Here is a 15,865-nt window from a genome sequence, read left to right as displayed (position 1 = left end):
ACCCAGGCGGTGCGCTAGCTAACAATGAGCCCACAAATCTATATCCAGTAAGGAAGAAAAGAAACCGGGTGGCACGCACCCTTTATGGAAAAAAAACAAAAACCTTTATTTCGTCCAAAAATTAAAATCACGGGAGGGATGCAGGAGACGTCTCTGACTGTGACCATTTTGCGCACAGCGGTGCCTCGTCAGGTCCTGTGCGCAAAACGGTCACTGTCATCCAACTAGCATTGAAATGTGCCTTAAAACAGTCACTTGAGCACACCATGTCACTTTTATGGTTTTTATTTTACTTCTAGGCATTTGGCAATTAAAAAACAGAACAGTAGATTTAATTTATTGTTTTATATATCTAACAAGTGATTTAATGCCGCAGAGTAGTAAAACATAAAAATTACACTTGGAAAAAGAAAAGACATTGGCTTGAACACCTGCAACATTACAGAAAATCTGCACAGAGAACATAAAGGTAGTGGTTACATAGAAGATTCGTTCTACAATCCTTTGTTAGCCTTTTCATACCAGCTCCCTACAAACCACACTATGCTTTAACAAAGGTTGAGGCAACAATATGATCTCTGACAAAGCGATCAGTGTCTCTGGATGCCAGAGGATAAGGCAGATGAGGAATACGGTCTTGTATATGCACCATACAATTACTTGTTGCCCAGCTGAGACGTTACTGGAATTTAGTACCCATCACCGAAATAACCATTTGAGGACAACTAGTGTAGGAATGTGGACCAAGCCAGCGTCGTATATACAGATGCACGGACTGTCATCAGTGTGTCCTAACCTAAACTTGACGCCGTTATATATGAATCTGAGTTTGGGTTAGCAGACCTCTGGATGGTCTGTGACACATGGATTTTTGTATGCGGCCTGAATTGAAGACAATGATTAACTCATATTGGGCATATAGCTGGTGAACTGGACTTTTGATTGGAAAGATTGTGTCCTGTTTGATCTCTTCTTAGTAATCTTAGAGTTGTTGCAATTCCCAGAAAACCGGTACCACGACTTAGTCCGAAAGCCTGGAAGGCAAGGTCTTCCTAGGAAGCATAGACAAACTCTATGCCCAACTGCTCCTTAAGTCGGAAGAGCTGTGTGAGAGTGATGTTGTTCCCACCACATACGATGACGACCACAGAAGACAGATCTTTACTCAGCTTCCCCTCTTTCTGCAGCTTCCCAATCACATCACTGTAAACTGCAGCAAGAGCTGCACCACAAGCTGGCTCCACAAGCATCTTCTCATCGTCTAGAGAAATACATAACGAGCAAGTCAGAAAAAGTCATAGAAGGGTCCATGAGCTCTACATATATAAACGCCCCCACCCTGGATTAGTAGATGTAATGTGTAATCCCACTACACAGCTGAGGAACAAACTGCTATATTGTAATAATTAAGACCCCTTACTTTAGGAGTTAGTAACATGGTGCATTTAAAATCTCATTTGATATTTTTAATGTAATGCTTACTTTATATTATAGTATTAGAAAATATATTTGCATGAGATCCAGTCTCCAGAATTGCTCACCTAGGAACCTTTCAATGGCAATCACAGCATCTTGGTCAGTGATAACCTCGGAGAAAACAGGATGTTCCAGTGCTACTTTCAGTGTTTGTACTCCCACAGTTTTTGCTCCCAAAGTCTTGGCCACACTGTTGGGGGGGAACAAAATGATTTAGTGTTTAATACATATTTTCCTTAAGATGCGAGCTAAGAGATACGATATGTTTCCTGTATAGTGATAAGTTGACCCTTTCATGGAGTCTAAAGCTACAGATCTAGGTTAACTTTTTTTTTTTTTTATCCACTGGTTAAGTTTTGGTGGTGCTTGCAATATTTTTATTTTCTTTGTCGCTCTATTGGGAGACCCAGACAATTGGGTGTATAGGCTATGCCTCCGGAGGCCGCACAAAGTATTATACTCAAAAGTGTTAAGCCCCTCCCCTTCTGCCTATACACCCCCCGTGCTCCCACGGGCTCCTCAGTTTTTTGCTTTGTGCGAAGGAGGTCAGACACGCACGCACAGCTCCACAGATTGGTCAGCAGCAGCTGCTGACCATGTCGGATGGAAGAAAAGTGGGCCCATATAGGGCCCCCAGCATGCTCCCTTCTCACCCCACTCTTGTCGGCGGTGTTGTAAGGTTGAGGTATCCATTGCGGGTACGGAGGCTGGAGCCCACATGCTGTTTTCCTTCCCCATTCCCCTCAGGGCTCTGGTGGAAGTGGGATCCTATCGGTCTCCAGGCACTGAGACCGTGCTTCATCCACAACTCCTGTGGAGCCTGCTGGATAGGAGCCGGGTATCGTTCAGGGACATGGCCCTGCTACTTGGAGGTACTCTGTGTCCCCGTGGGGACCGCGCACAGCAACACTCCAGCTTTGCTGGGTGTGCTAGTGCACCGGGGACCGCGGCGCTGCCGGGTTAATATGTGCCATTACACACTCAGCGTTGCTGAGTGTGTTTATGTATAGGGACTGCCGCACTGACCGCCGCTGCCATGGAAACACTGCGGTGCGGCTGGGACTTGTAGTGCGCCGGGGACTTCCACGCGGCCGCGCTTTTACGGCGGCCGCGTTTATTACTACAGTCCCCGGCTTTTTGCGGCCTAGTTTCCTTTTCTCCCGCCCACAGCCCTGACAGGCAGGGGAAGGGCGGGACGCTGCACAGAACGAGCAGCACTGAGGGCTGGAGCATGCTTTGCATACTCCACTCCCCTCACTGTGCACAGTGCAGGCACCAGTTCCCGCTCTTTCTGGGTCACGCCCACGGCTCCCTCCTCTCCTCAGGACGCATTCCTGTCAGCTCCTCGGACGCTGCAGAGGGGGACAAAATCTGGGAGACCCAGGCAGGGGCTCTGGTGGCCTCACAACCGCTTTAAGCGGGTGGTCAGCAGCACCTGTGGTGCTAGCCCCATTGTGCAGTAGTGTAGCATTATATGTTTATTTTACACTGTATGGTGCACAGTTGATTTCTGGCTATATACCCTATTGTGTTGCTCAGGGAAGATTATAGCATGGCGCCCACGAAAGGCAGGGGTGCCAAAACACAGGCTTATTATGTTGCCTGCGCCGCATGTACGAACCCGCTACCGGCAGGTTCCACTGACCCTTATTGTGTGCACTGTTCGGCCCCTGTGGCTCTTACTCAGCCAGAGCCTCTGCTAGGGGGGGCCCAGGGGGAGCCACCTGCTAACACTGTTCAGGGGACAGGTTTGGAGTTTGCAAAACTCTCTGAGACTATGGCTAAGATACTGGAAGCCTTGCAGTCCAGACCGGTATCTCAGCACAGGGACTCTGTTGAATCTTTGTTCCCTGGCCCACCTCAGTTGGACCAACAATGTCCTCCTGGGGTGTCTCATGGATCCCAGGCTGAGGGTTCTGACACAGACCCCGGCCCCAGACCGTCTAAGCGAGCTCGCTTAGATTTTCCCTCGACATCATCATATTGTTCAGGGTCTCAGCGAGGGGAATCTCTGGTTGATGACGTGGATGTAGCTGATCAGGATTCTGATCCTGAGGCCGCTCTCAATCTTGATACTCCTGATGGGGACGCCATAGTGAACGATCTTATTGCGTCCATCAATCTAATGCTGGATATTTCTCCCTCAGCTCCTCCGGCGGAGGAGTCGGTTTCCCAGCAGGAGAAATTCCGTTTCAGGTTCCCAAGCGTACACCGATTATGTTTCTGGACCACTCTGATTTCAGAGAGGCAGTCCAGAATCAACATGATTGTCCAGATAAGCGTTTTTCTAAGCGCCTTAAGGATACACGTTATCTCTTTCCCCCTGACGTGGTCAAGGGTTGGACTCAGTGTCCCAAAGTGGATCATCCAATCCCTAGACTGGCAGCTAGATCCATACTTGCAGTGGAAGATGGGGCTTCACTCAAAGATGCCACTGACAGGCAGATGGAGCTCTGGTTGAAATCCATCTATGAAGCTATCGGCGCTTCTTTTGCCCCAGCATTCGCAGCTGTATGGGCGCTACAAGCTATCTCAGCAGGTCAAGCGCAAATTGACGCAGCCACACGCACGTCCGCGCCACAGGTGGCGTCCATAACCACTCAGACATCGGCATTTGCGTCTTACGCTATTAATGCTGTCCTGGACTCCGAGCCGTACGGCGGTTGCAGCCGCCAATTCGGTGGTACTCCGCAGGGCCTTGTGGCTACGGGAATGGAAGGCAGATTCTGTTTCCAAAAAGCGCTTAACCAGTTTGCCAATTCTGGCGAACGATTGTTTGGCGAGCGTTTGGATGAAATCATCAAACAATCCAAGGGAAAGGATACATCCTTACCCCAGCCCAAACCGAACATACCCCAAACAGAGGAAGGGGCAGTCGAGGTTTCGGTCCTTTCAGGGCGCGGGCAGGTCCCATTTCTCCTCGTCCAAAAGGCCTCAGAAGGATCAAAGTAACTCTGATGCATGGCGGTCTAAGTCACGTCCTAAACAGACCACCGGAGGTGCCGCTAACAAAGCGGCTTCCTCATGACTTTCGGCATCCTCACTCCGCATCCTCGGTCGGTGGCAGGCTCTCCCGCTTTTGCGACACCTGGCTGCCACGGGTAAAAGACCGTGGGGTGAGAGACATTCTGTCTCACGGTTACAAGATAGAGTTCACCTCTCGTCCCCCGACTCGATTCTTCAGGTCATCCCCGCCTCCCGAGCGAGCCGAGGCTCTTCTGCAGGCGCTGGGCATTCTGAAGGCAGAAGGAGTGGTGGTCCCTGTTCCTCTTCAACAACAGGGCCACGGTTTTTACTCCAACTTGTTGTGGTCCCAAAGAAGGACGGGTCTTTCCGACCTGTCCTGGACCTGAAACTTCTCAACAAACACGTAAAGACCAGGCGGTTCCGGATGAAATCCCTCCGCTCCGTCATCGCCTCAATGTCCCAGGGAGATTTCCTTGCATCGATCGATATCAAAGATGCTTATCTCCACGTACCGATTGCTCCAGAGCACCAGCGCTTCTTGCGCTTCGCCATAGGAAACGAACACCTGCAGTTCGTGGCACTGCCGTTCGGCCTGGCAACAGCCCCACGGGTTTTCACCAAGGTTATGGCTACTGTAGTAGCGGTCCTCCACGCTCAGGGTCACTCAGTGATCCCGTACTTGGACTATCTGTTGATCAAGGCACCCTCTCTAGAGGCATGCCAACACAGCCTCGACGCTACCCTGGAGACTCTCCAGAGTTTCGGGTGGATCATCAATTTGCCAAAGTCAAGTCTGACACCGGCCCAATCGCTGACATACCTTGGCATGGAGTTTCATACCCTCTCAGCGATAGTGAAGCTTCCGCTGATCAAGCAGCGGTCACTACAGACAGGGGTACAATCTCTCCTTCAAGGTCGGTCACACACCTTGAGGCGCCTCATGCACTTCCTGGGGAAGATGGTGGCAGCAATGGAGGCAGTTCCTTTCGCGCAGTTTCACCTGCGTCCTCTTCAATGGGACATCCTACGCAAATGGGGCAGGAAGCCGATGTCCCTCGACAGGAACGTCTCCCTCTCGCAGGCGACCAAAAGCTTCCCTTCGGTGGTGGCTTCTTCCCACTTCCTTATCGAAAGGGAAATCCTTCCTACCCCCATCCTGGGAGGTGGTCACGACGGACGCGAGTCTATCAGGGTGGGGAGCGGTTTTTCTCCACCACAGGGCTCAGGGTACGTGGACCCAGCAAGAGTCTTCGCTTCAGATCAATGTTCTGGAAATAAGGGCAGTTTTTCTTGCCCTGAAAGCGTTCCAGCAGTGGCTGGAAGGCAAGCAGATCAGAATTCAGTCAGACAATTCCACAGCGGTGGCATACATCAACCACCAAGGCGGCACACGCAGTCGGCAAGCCTTCCAGGAAGTCCGGCGGATTCTGCTGTGGGTGGAAGCCACGGCCTCCACCATCTCTGCAGTTCACATTCCAGGCGTGGAAAACTGGGAAACAGATTATCTCAGTCGCCAGGGCATGGACGCAGGGGAATGGTCCCTTCACCCGGACGTGTTTCAGGAGGTCTGTTGCCGCTGGGGGGTGCCGGACGTCGACCTCATGGCGTCCCGGCACAACAACAAGGTACCGGTGTTCATGGCACGGTCTCAAGATCCCAGAGCTCTGGCGGCAGACGCCTTAGTTCAGGATTGGTCGCAGTTTCAGCTCCCTTATGTGTTTCCTCCGCTGGCACTGGTGCCCAGAGTGTTACGCAAGATCAGGGCCGACTGCCGCCGCGTCATCCTCGTCGCTCCAGACTGGCCGAGGCGGTCGTGGTACCCGGATGTGTGGCATCTCACGGTCGGCCAACCGTGGGCACTACCAGACCGACCAGACTTGCTATCTCAAGGGCCGTTTTTCCATCTGAATTCTGCGGCTCTCAACCTGACTGTGTGGCCATTGAGTCCTGGATCCTAGCGTCTTCAGGGTTATCTCAAGACGTCATTGCCACTAGGAGACAAGCTAGGAAACCGACGTCCGCCAAGATCTACCACAGGACGGGAAAAATTTTCCTGTCATGGTGCTCTGCTCAGGGTATTTCTCCCTGGCCTTTTGCCTTGCCCACTTTTCTGTCCTTCCTTCAATCTGGACTGGAAAAGGGTTGGTCGCTCGGCTCCCTTAAGGGACAAGTCTCAGCGCTCTCTGTGTTTTTCCAGAAGCGCCTAGCCAGACTTCCACAGGTACGCACGTTCCTGCAGGGGGTTGGTCACATAGTCCCTCCTTACAAGCGGCCGTTAGAACCCTGGGATCTGAACAGGGTGCTGATGGTTCTTCAGAAACCACCATTCGAGCCAATGAGGGATATTTCTCTCTCACGCCTTTCGCGGAAAGTGGTTTTTCTAGTAGCAGTCACTTCACTTCGGAGAGTGTCTGAGCTAGCAGCGCTGTCATGCAAAACCCCTTTCCTGGTTTTTCACTACGGCTCAGCAGGTGTGTCAGGCGGCTACTTGGTCGAGCCTGCACACTTTCACGAAGCACTATCAGGTGCATACCTATGCTTCGGCGGATGCCAGCCTAGGTAGACTAGTCCTTCAGGCGGCGGTTGCCCACCTGTAGAAAGAGGCCGTTTTACGGCTCTCTTACGAGGTATTATTTTACCCACCCAGGGACTGCTTTTGGACGTCCCAATTGTCTGGGTCTCCCAATAGAGCGACAAAGAAGAAAGGAATTTTGTTTACTTACCGTAAATTCCTTTTCTTCTAGCTCTAATTGGGAGACCCAGCACCCGCCCCTGTTTTTTTGTGTACACATGTTGTTCATGTTGAATGGTTTCAGTTCTCCGATACTCCTTCGGATTGAAGTTACTTTAAACCAGTTTATAATTCTTTTTCCTCCTTCTTGCTTTTGCACCAAAACTGAGGAGCCCGTGGGAGCACGGGGGGTGTATAGGCAGAAGGGGAGGGGCTTAACACTTTTGAGTGTAATACTTTGTGCGGCCTCCGGAGGCATAGCCTATACACCCAATTGTCTGGGTCTCCCAATTAGAGCTAGAAGAAAAGGAATTTACGGTAAGTAAACAAAATTCCCTTCTTTTTTTTCTTCCTTCGTAAGAGGGCACAACAATTCTGGTGTCAGCAACTACTAGCTATTTAGACCTTGAGTTACCTCGTGATTTCAGGAAGAGTCACCAGCTTTCCTTCCTGTACTGCAGCGTTAAGACTGTGAGCACCCCTCGTTTCCATTGCAATGATGGGAATATCACTCCATCCCATTTCTCGGAGGCCTTGGACTGCACCGCAGAGCATACCACCACCACCAACTGCGAGGACAATTGCTCCTGGCTTTGAAGGTAGACTTTCCTTCATTTCTTTAACCAGTGATGTGTGGCCTTCCCTATAAAATATAAAGGTATTGCAAACAATAAATATTAGATAATTACTTTTAAAGAAATAGGCCTATTAAGTTTTTTTTCATTTTAAGTCTGTGTATAATTAGTGTTGTGTGAATAGTACTCTCCTACCGACGTCTTCTCGGGTATCCAGCTCAGTTTTACTCTTCAGTGAGAACCGTAAGTCTCTTTCACAATGAAAGCCTATGGAGCCGTGTTCTGACACTACATAGGGTTACATTGTAAAAGCCACTTCTGGGTCACGCAGAGCGTATTGGATCTAGAGAGTTTGAAGAGTGGAGATGTCGCTGAGAAGAGTTGAATGGTGCTGGATACCAAAGAAGACGGTGGTAGATGAGTTTATTGGCAACATATATAATAATAAAAAAAAAAAAAATACTTTTATGGAAGAGTTTCTTTATCCCAAATACTTTCAACAATTGTGCAGTTAATACATCAGTCTGAGATGTTTCATACCAGGAGTATGCAGACTTCTCAAAATTGTGAGAATTTATATATCAAAAATATTTGTTAATAGATCATACCATATTAAAGGATCGTCAAATGGAGGGATGTATACCCATCCTGGGTTATTCTTCACCAGCTCCTTGGCATGCTCAATAGTATCATCAAGTATCTGTAATGGAAGATGGGCATTATTTATTAAAAAAAAAAAACAAAACACCAAACCTCATTTTTAACAAACTTCTCTGTTAATATTATTATTAAATATAATTTATTATTATTATTATTATTATTATTACATCTTGCTTCTTGTTTAGTTAATCAGTCTCGGAAGATGTATATGGTCCAAGCAGAGTAGTTTGCTCGGGTTCCACAGACACTGTTTTGTAGCTTTATAGTTCTACATAATTTAGATTAGTTAAAACTCACCATATCCATGATAAACCTAATTAGTTTTATACTTTTCTCATAGTTTATTTATTTAATTTTTTTTTTTTTTTCTAATCTCCAGAGCAGAGGATGATTGAACTTACCTCTCCCACTACACAGACTGTAGCTCCTTCATCTTTGACTCTCTGGATGGTAAAGCTTGGAGTGGTAACTGGGACGAGAATAGTTGCGGGGATGGACAGCATGCGGGCACTGTAGGCGGCTGCCAGGCCAGCATTACCGCCTAAAAAAAAAAAAATGTAATAAAAATACATCAGACCACATAATTAACCCTGAACTCCATGTATGAGTAATTAATTTCAAGTTAATGGTGTAGTTAATAGTTAATAAAGTCTATTCATGCTGTACAAATTATAGTTTGTATCCTTTTGGAAAATATGCTTTCAGCCATCAAGAATTTTTTCTCTAAATGACTAAACTGGTGTCTTGATTAGTTGGAGGCATATTATAAGGTAGGATTAATGGAAGGCCAAGAGATATAACCCCACTAATTAGCACAGTCATGGTAACTACTCGTCCCCCTTCATTCTATGTTGGCTGCACTTGAATGACACTGTTGTCTAATGATATTGTCCTTTCCAAGCATGATTTTATTTGTGTGTGTGTGTATAGACTTATATATACTATTGTTACCTAAAATGCCATTTGCGGTCTCTCAAAATGATAGGAAAAAGCTTTTATGAAGCATAGCAAGTGCTATATACAGTCATCCCATTGATGTAAAAATGATACTTACCCGAAGAACACACAAAGTGTTTACACCCTCGTTCTGCCCACTGTAAGGTAAGAACAGATGTCAAAAAATGTATTCACATTGATAACACTCATGAGTCTAGTTATGACAATCTACAGCAAAATGTTCTTTTCTACTTGAAATACAACTACTTTCTTTTACTTACCGTCTTACAAAGATGTCCAATCCCACGGATTTTGAATGACCCCGTTGGTTGTGCATTGTCAAGTTTTAGATACACTTGGGTACCACATAGTTTGGACATTGGCACACTGTGTCTCAGTGGAGTGTTTAAATGAAGGCTGCTGATTTCTGGCATGTTGGTCTATAGGGTGATCTGAAAAATATAGCAGGTCATGTCTATGATACTCATCATAACACCATGTTTTTTTTTACTTGTACAATAAAACCTATTTCATGATAACCAAGGAAAACTGAAAAAAATCCCACTGTTTAGAAACCATATACGTTAACCAAAATAATAGCCACATTTTTTTGTAAATGGATAGATATTCCCTAAATAAGGAAATCTATAATTAAAGGTGACTATTCCAAAACGTTATAACATCAAATAATTATTATAGTAAACTTGATTGATAAGAAAGATCAAATAGTACAAGGGAAAAGATATAAAGGTTCTGTTGTAAATCAGGATGGTTTGTAAAGAGAAACACCATAAAGTGGAATTCGATAAGAAGTAAATCAAAGGAAATGTCATAGTGCTTGGAGCTGTATAGTTCAGAATAATTCCTCTAATTCAAATAAGATAAGGCGCAACATGTGGAGTGAATTTTTGGCACAATGTTTCTTATGGAATGTTCGTGGTTAAGTATCATCTTGATTAATGGGCACACTGACTTTTGTATGATCCTTGTATACATCTACAGTATTAGTAATGGGTCACATCTTATCCAATTATTTCATACTACGGTTATCATATCTTACACAGTAGAGTGCTTTATCACTGTAGCACTTTTTAGGGCCCGACAGGGTAGGACTATGTTGAGCGGAGACTCCACTTGTGTGTTTACCATAAGGGTGCCAACCTCCACGGACAGGTAGGGATTGACAGGAATCATGATTATATCTGCTACCTCATTTTTGTGTGTACAAATGTGTCTATTGTCACTTAATATTGTGTTGCTTTTTATTGATACCTAAGGTTTTTCTGCCTCTGAACGTGATCTGATGTTAAACATTATGTTGGTCCAATTCTGTATCTAACTAATATTTCAGGACCTTACAAGGACAGACTGTCTTGAGCATGGGCACCATTTGCGAATATCTATAGGGTGCCAACCTCTGCAGTCAGGAATGTATATCTTATCTATTAGTTTCCTTATTTTATGGATATGATGGGATAGCTTCACATCCTTGTGTCCCTTTCTTGCTGGTATTTGTTATCCTTTACTTGGGGTTTGCTTTGTTGTAGTTTTAATCATATTAAATATTGATAGATTTTTGGGGGATTTCTTTGTTAATCTTGCACTTGATTGATTCTCTTATTGCTATATACTTTTCTGAGACTAAAAGCCTGTGATCTCCTCCTAGAGAGGCTACAGCCAACATAATAATAGCATACAGTGCTGATAACCTAGAAAAGAATGTTCCAATTGTATTATTACAGAAATGAGATAAACAGGCTTGGTAGATTTACCAGAATACATGTAATACAACAAGGACCATCCCTAATGCGTGTTTCGCATTAGCTTCTTCAAAGGTGCTTTGAAGAAGCGAACGCGAAATGCACGTGAAAAAGAAGTATTTTATCAGTCTACATGGCATCACATCTTCTCGGGCACAGTGCTTGAATATATATTATATGATACATAAGAAATTTATATCAATAACACTAAAACTGCCAAAATGTATCATACGATATCCTGATTTAATTCACAGCAGCATTGGGCGAGTTCTAATGTAAATAACCCATATAACTGTGGTTTGTGCATCCGAGCTCCAGTAAAGCTAACCTTATGTCATAGTCTATAACACTAATCCATACTGAAATCCAATAGAGCTTTACAATCTCATTAGTGTACACTGCCACCCTGTAATGAATCCCAGTGAAAACATTTTACACACGGGACCAGAAATTTCTAGTCCCTCCCCGTTCTTCATTGTATTTCAAGTTTCCTAGGAACCAGGACTTGATAGAGAAGAGTTCCCATGATGCACCAGTGCTAACGGCAAGAAGCTTCATCAGTATTCAGAGATCTTCATCCTCCAAACTTCACAGCCAGACAAGTAAGTGCAATGTGTTACAGATTATAGAAGATCTTACTAATTATCTTTAATGTACTGTTCATTAATTGGAATTTGAATCATTTGGAGAAATTTGCTCAGAATATATTCCAGAATTCTGTTTAAAAATCTGCTAAGGATTGTGTTTCCAAAAGTATCTGTTGTAGACATCGGATGTAAGAAATTGTCATACATAGGGGTTTGTGTCATATCTTCTAATATTGTGTGCCTTTGCATGAGTACTTAAAAGGGGTGGCTACCTTTTTGGAGACAAATTTCATTTTTACTTAAATACATGTATTTTGGGCTAAAAACAAAACAATTTTGCAGTTTGACGTATGCAGGTTCTTTCTCTGCACACTCACTGTCACGTCTCAAAACGCTATTAACCTGCAAATATGAGGCTAATAACTCCAATGCTGCCTGGCTGCCTCACTGACAGCCCTACTACTGGGAGGAAGTTAACTTTATTCCTCCTGGCAGCCTCGGGCTTTCAGTCAGAGACACAGCTGGCATGGCTTCACTCACCGCTCAGACTGTAGTGAGTGGCAGCTGTAACCACACACCGTCACTGACTGACAGTCAGCTCAGCATTGGATCAGTACAGAGCCGACTATCTGTGCTGGGGTGTGGTTACAACAGCCACTCACAGTGAAGCCACACCAGCTGCACCTCTATGACTGAAAGTCTGCTGGAAGTTTGGGATTAGCTGTTTCCTCTTTCTTTGGCATCTGTGCTGCCTCAGTTTTTATAATGGGGCTTCTGCAGACTGTACAAGAAAGAGGGGGGTAATCCAGTACGATCCTCGGAGTATAGTAGGTAAAAATGTTATTATTTATTCACAGATATTAAAACCTCAGACATAGAGCAGATAAATATAGTATGGAACTCATGATGTCAGATCATGATTAAGACGACACGTTGTTCGGAGTTCCATACTATATTTGTCTACTCTATGTCTCTGAGGTTTTAATATCCATGAATAAAGAATATAACTTTTACTTGCTATACTCAGAGATCATGCTGGATAACCCCCCTTTGTATCTTGGACTTGATGATATTGGCTACCTCAGCCCTTCCATGCACGGTACCCTGGAATTGGAGTGGAATGACAGCAGGCCGGTGAGCTGAATTTCCCTTTCTTTTTTGGATTTCTGCATACTGTAGTGCATTAGTTTTGTGAGCTGGTGCTGGTAAGTCTGTATGCCTTTTTTTTTTTTTTTTTTTTTTTTTTTTTTTCTTTTCTGCAGGTTTCCTCACCAATTGACCAGCACTATTATCCATACAACGACTACTGAAGGAGGAGCATGTGACCAGACCTGTCAATCAGCCTCCTCCAATTGTAAGACATCTCACATGAGAAAGCTGCTTTTCTATTGGAGGAGGCTGATGAACTGTTCTGGGCACATTTTCCTCCATCAGCAGTCACCGTATAGACAGAAGTGTTAGTCCAATTTCCTCACCAACTGACCAAGAAAAAATAAAATATAGCTAAAGTCTTTACCGGAGTATCTGTCAGTGAGCTCATTCTGACAGTCTAAAAGTACATTCTTAACTCTCATCTGTATATTTCAGCTGATTTGGGCATCAAACCACATTATACTTGAATATGCAGGGGAACTAATTCTATAAAAGCAAAACAATGCAAAATTTGTTATGTCCAGTTGCAAAAGTTTTTTTTTTTTTTTTTTTAGCTCAAAATACACACATTTAAAAAAAATAAAATTGTCCCCAAAGGCGCACAAGCCCTTTGAACCTTTTCACTACCTTTTGACATACATGTACGTCAAAGGTAGTACCCCTGCCTTTGATGCAGACTCAAAGGCCTACAACTTTCCCAGCACGACGGCTTATTTATTCTGCCATCACGTGCCTTAACAGCTGCGGGTGGATCGGGACTCCGACCGCAGCTGTTAAATGCCACAGTCAATTTCTCAGGCTAACATGTCATTCCACGTGCTCATCGGCACACCCCTGATTTGATCGCGGGTGCCGAGGGGTTGCCATGACAGTTGGTGGTTTGCTAATAACTCCCATCAGGTCTACATAGCAGCACACACTATGTACAGTACAAATGACTGAACGATCGTAGAACTGTTAAATACAGTAAAAAAAAAATAAATTTAAAGATCTGAAAAAAAGTAAAGAAAAATATATTTTAAAAAAACAAGTGCAAATCACACCCTTTTTGCCGTATTAAAAATGAAACCAATAAAAAAAAATAAAAAGCACACGTTATTTGGTATCGCTGCATTTGTAAAAATTCGACCTATCAAAATGTAAAATAAATAATCAGATTGGTGCACAGCGTAACGAGAAAAAAAAAAACCTCTAAATGCCAGAACTACGTTTTTTTGTGTTTTTTTTTTTTTTTTTATTTATTTTTTTCGCCTGCCTCAACAAAATGTGATGAGGCGATGAAAACATTACTGTACTGGTGTATCTATCTCAAAATGATGTCTGTAAAAATAAGTCCTGAAACAGCCCCACATCTCAAAGAATAGCGTCACAAGTAAAAAAAAAAATTGTTACAGATTTTGGAATTTTTTTCTCACCATTTAAAAAAAACAAAAAACAAAAAAAACAAACAAACAGTGTTACCATATCGGGAATATTGTAAATAACAAACCAAAAAGGAATTGTGAAATTGCAGAGTTTTGTTTTTTCTGTTTTCAATTTCAAAGCCCCTGGATTTTATTTTTTTTTTCCACTTTCCAGTGCATGACATTAACTCCTTAGCGACCTATGATGTACTGGGTACGTTATGGCTCCCTGGTACTTAAGAACCCATGACATACCCAGTACATCATGGCGAAATCGCGGCCCCGGAGTCCCGGTGGTTTGGATCGCTTTGCAAATACCTTAGATTCGGGAGGAGGGGACCTCAGGAGGGGTGGTGTCTCCTCCCCGGACCTACGGAGGCTGTGATTGGCTATGCGGCGTTCGTCAGTCAATCACAGCCACTGTAATGCTTCAGCCATTGAAAATGGCTAAAACATTGAAATCCAGGCATGATCAGTGCAGCTGTAGCCCTGATCATTGGCTGGAGCTGGGTGACCTGTGTTTCACCCGCCCCCAGCTCTGATTGGAGAGACCGGCCTTGTGACCGATCTCTCCAATCACTGTGGATCTGGGGCCGGAGACCACTCCCTTCAGCTTCACTCCGGAGTCTGTGGAAGGTGAGGGTAGCGATCGGTAAGTTATAGCCACTGCCCCCCCCCCATTACTACAGGATGGGGACAAAGTGCGCACATTACTATGGGATGGGGATAAAGCTGGGGACATTACTAGAAGATTGGGACATTACAAGGATGGGCGCAATACTATTGGATGGGGACAAGGCTGGGGACATTACTATAGGATGGGGACAAGGTGGGCACAATACTACAGGATAGGGACATTACTACAAGGGGACAAGGATGGGAAACATTACTATAGAATAGGGATAAGGCTGGGGACATTACTATAGGGTCTATAGGGTGGGGACAAGGTTGGCACATTACTATAGGATGGGCACATTACAATAGAATGGGGACATTACTATAGGATGGGACAGTACTATAGGATGGGGACATTGCCACAAGTGGACAAGGATGGGGAACATTACTATAAGATGGGGGGACAAGGATGGACACATTACTAAAAAAAAAAATCAAATAATTATGTACAAATTATTTAAAATCAATAATTTAGTTTACAAGGGAAAATTTCACAATGTGGCAATAAAAAAATTGCATTAATGATCTATTGATGAAGGTGCATTAAAGCTCACCTACTGCTGGATGATGGGTGCTGTAGTTGAGTGATTTTCTTGTAGTCTGGTGAAGGATGCTACACACTGATAAACTTATAGGACCAGGACCATTCCCTGGCACCAATCAGAGCCCTGTTAGGCACACACCCCCAGCACACCCCCCACACACCCTCCTCCTTGCATGCACAGCTGTCATATTTTACAGCTAAAGGAGATGTTAGTCATGGACAATACCAAAAGGGTCCAGTAGTGGGAGGTAACAAGCAGCTAAAGGAAATGCAGGCTATTTTGAGTCTCATTTACCAAAAGGAGTTCAACAACCTGTTTAAAGGTCCAAAGAGACCACCCTCTTCCTTTGCTTGCACTACTGTTTCATCATAAGCCGGCTCAAGCTGGTCAGACTGGTT

At 44.6% G+C, this 15,865-nt stretch overlaps 2 protein-coding genes across 3 annotated transcripts in view; one reads left to right on the top strand and one right to left on the bottom strand.

Annotated features, from left to right (window-relative positions):
- Nucleotides 1-229: 229 nt before the first annotated feature.
- Nucleotides 230-15,526, bottom strand: SDS (serine dehydratase). Of its 2 annotated transcripts, none has more exons than XM_075320013.1 (8): nt 15,481-15,519; nt 9,627-9,797; nt 9,464-9,503; nt 8,811-8,950; nt 8,358-8,449; nt 7,590-7,817; nt 1,542-1,666; nt 230-1,261 (listed from the first exon to the last, which is right to left on the bottom strand). In XM_075320013.1, the coding sequence occupies exons 2-8, from the start codon at nt 9,777-9,779 to the stop codon at nt 1,053-1,055; spliced, it is 987 nt and encodes a 328-aa protein (XP_075176128.1). In that variant the 5' UTR covers nt 9,780-9,797; nt 15,481-15,519; the 3' UTR covers nt 230-1,052. The 2 variants fall into 2 exon arrangements, with proteins under 2 accessions (XP_075176128.1, XP_075176127.1); XM_075320012.1 differs by having other exon boundaries at nt 231-1,261; nt 15,477-15,526.
- SDSL (serine dehydratase like) overlaps nt 11,691-15,865 on the top strand; it is a 207,488-nt gene continuing 203,313 nt past the window's right edge. The window contains exon 1 of the mRNA XM_075320014.1: nt 11,691-11,707. The gene's annotated coding sequence lies outside the window, so the exon portion shown is untranslated. The remainder of the gene's footprint in view (nt 11,708-15,865) is intronic.

Source organism: Anomaloglossus baeobatrachus, chromosome 1 (genome assembly GCF_048569485.1).
Source record: "Anomaloglossus baeobatrachus isolate aAnoBae1 chromosome 1, aAnoBae1.hap1, whole genome shotgun sequence".
Taxonomy (NCBI): domain Eukaryota; kingdom Metazoa; phylum Chordata; class Amphibia; order Anura; family Aromobatidae; genus Anomaloglossus; species Anomaloglossus baeobatrachus.
This window is presented reverse-complemented; position numbering and strand designations above follow the sequence as displayed.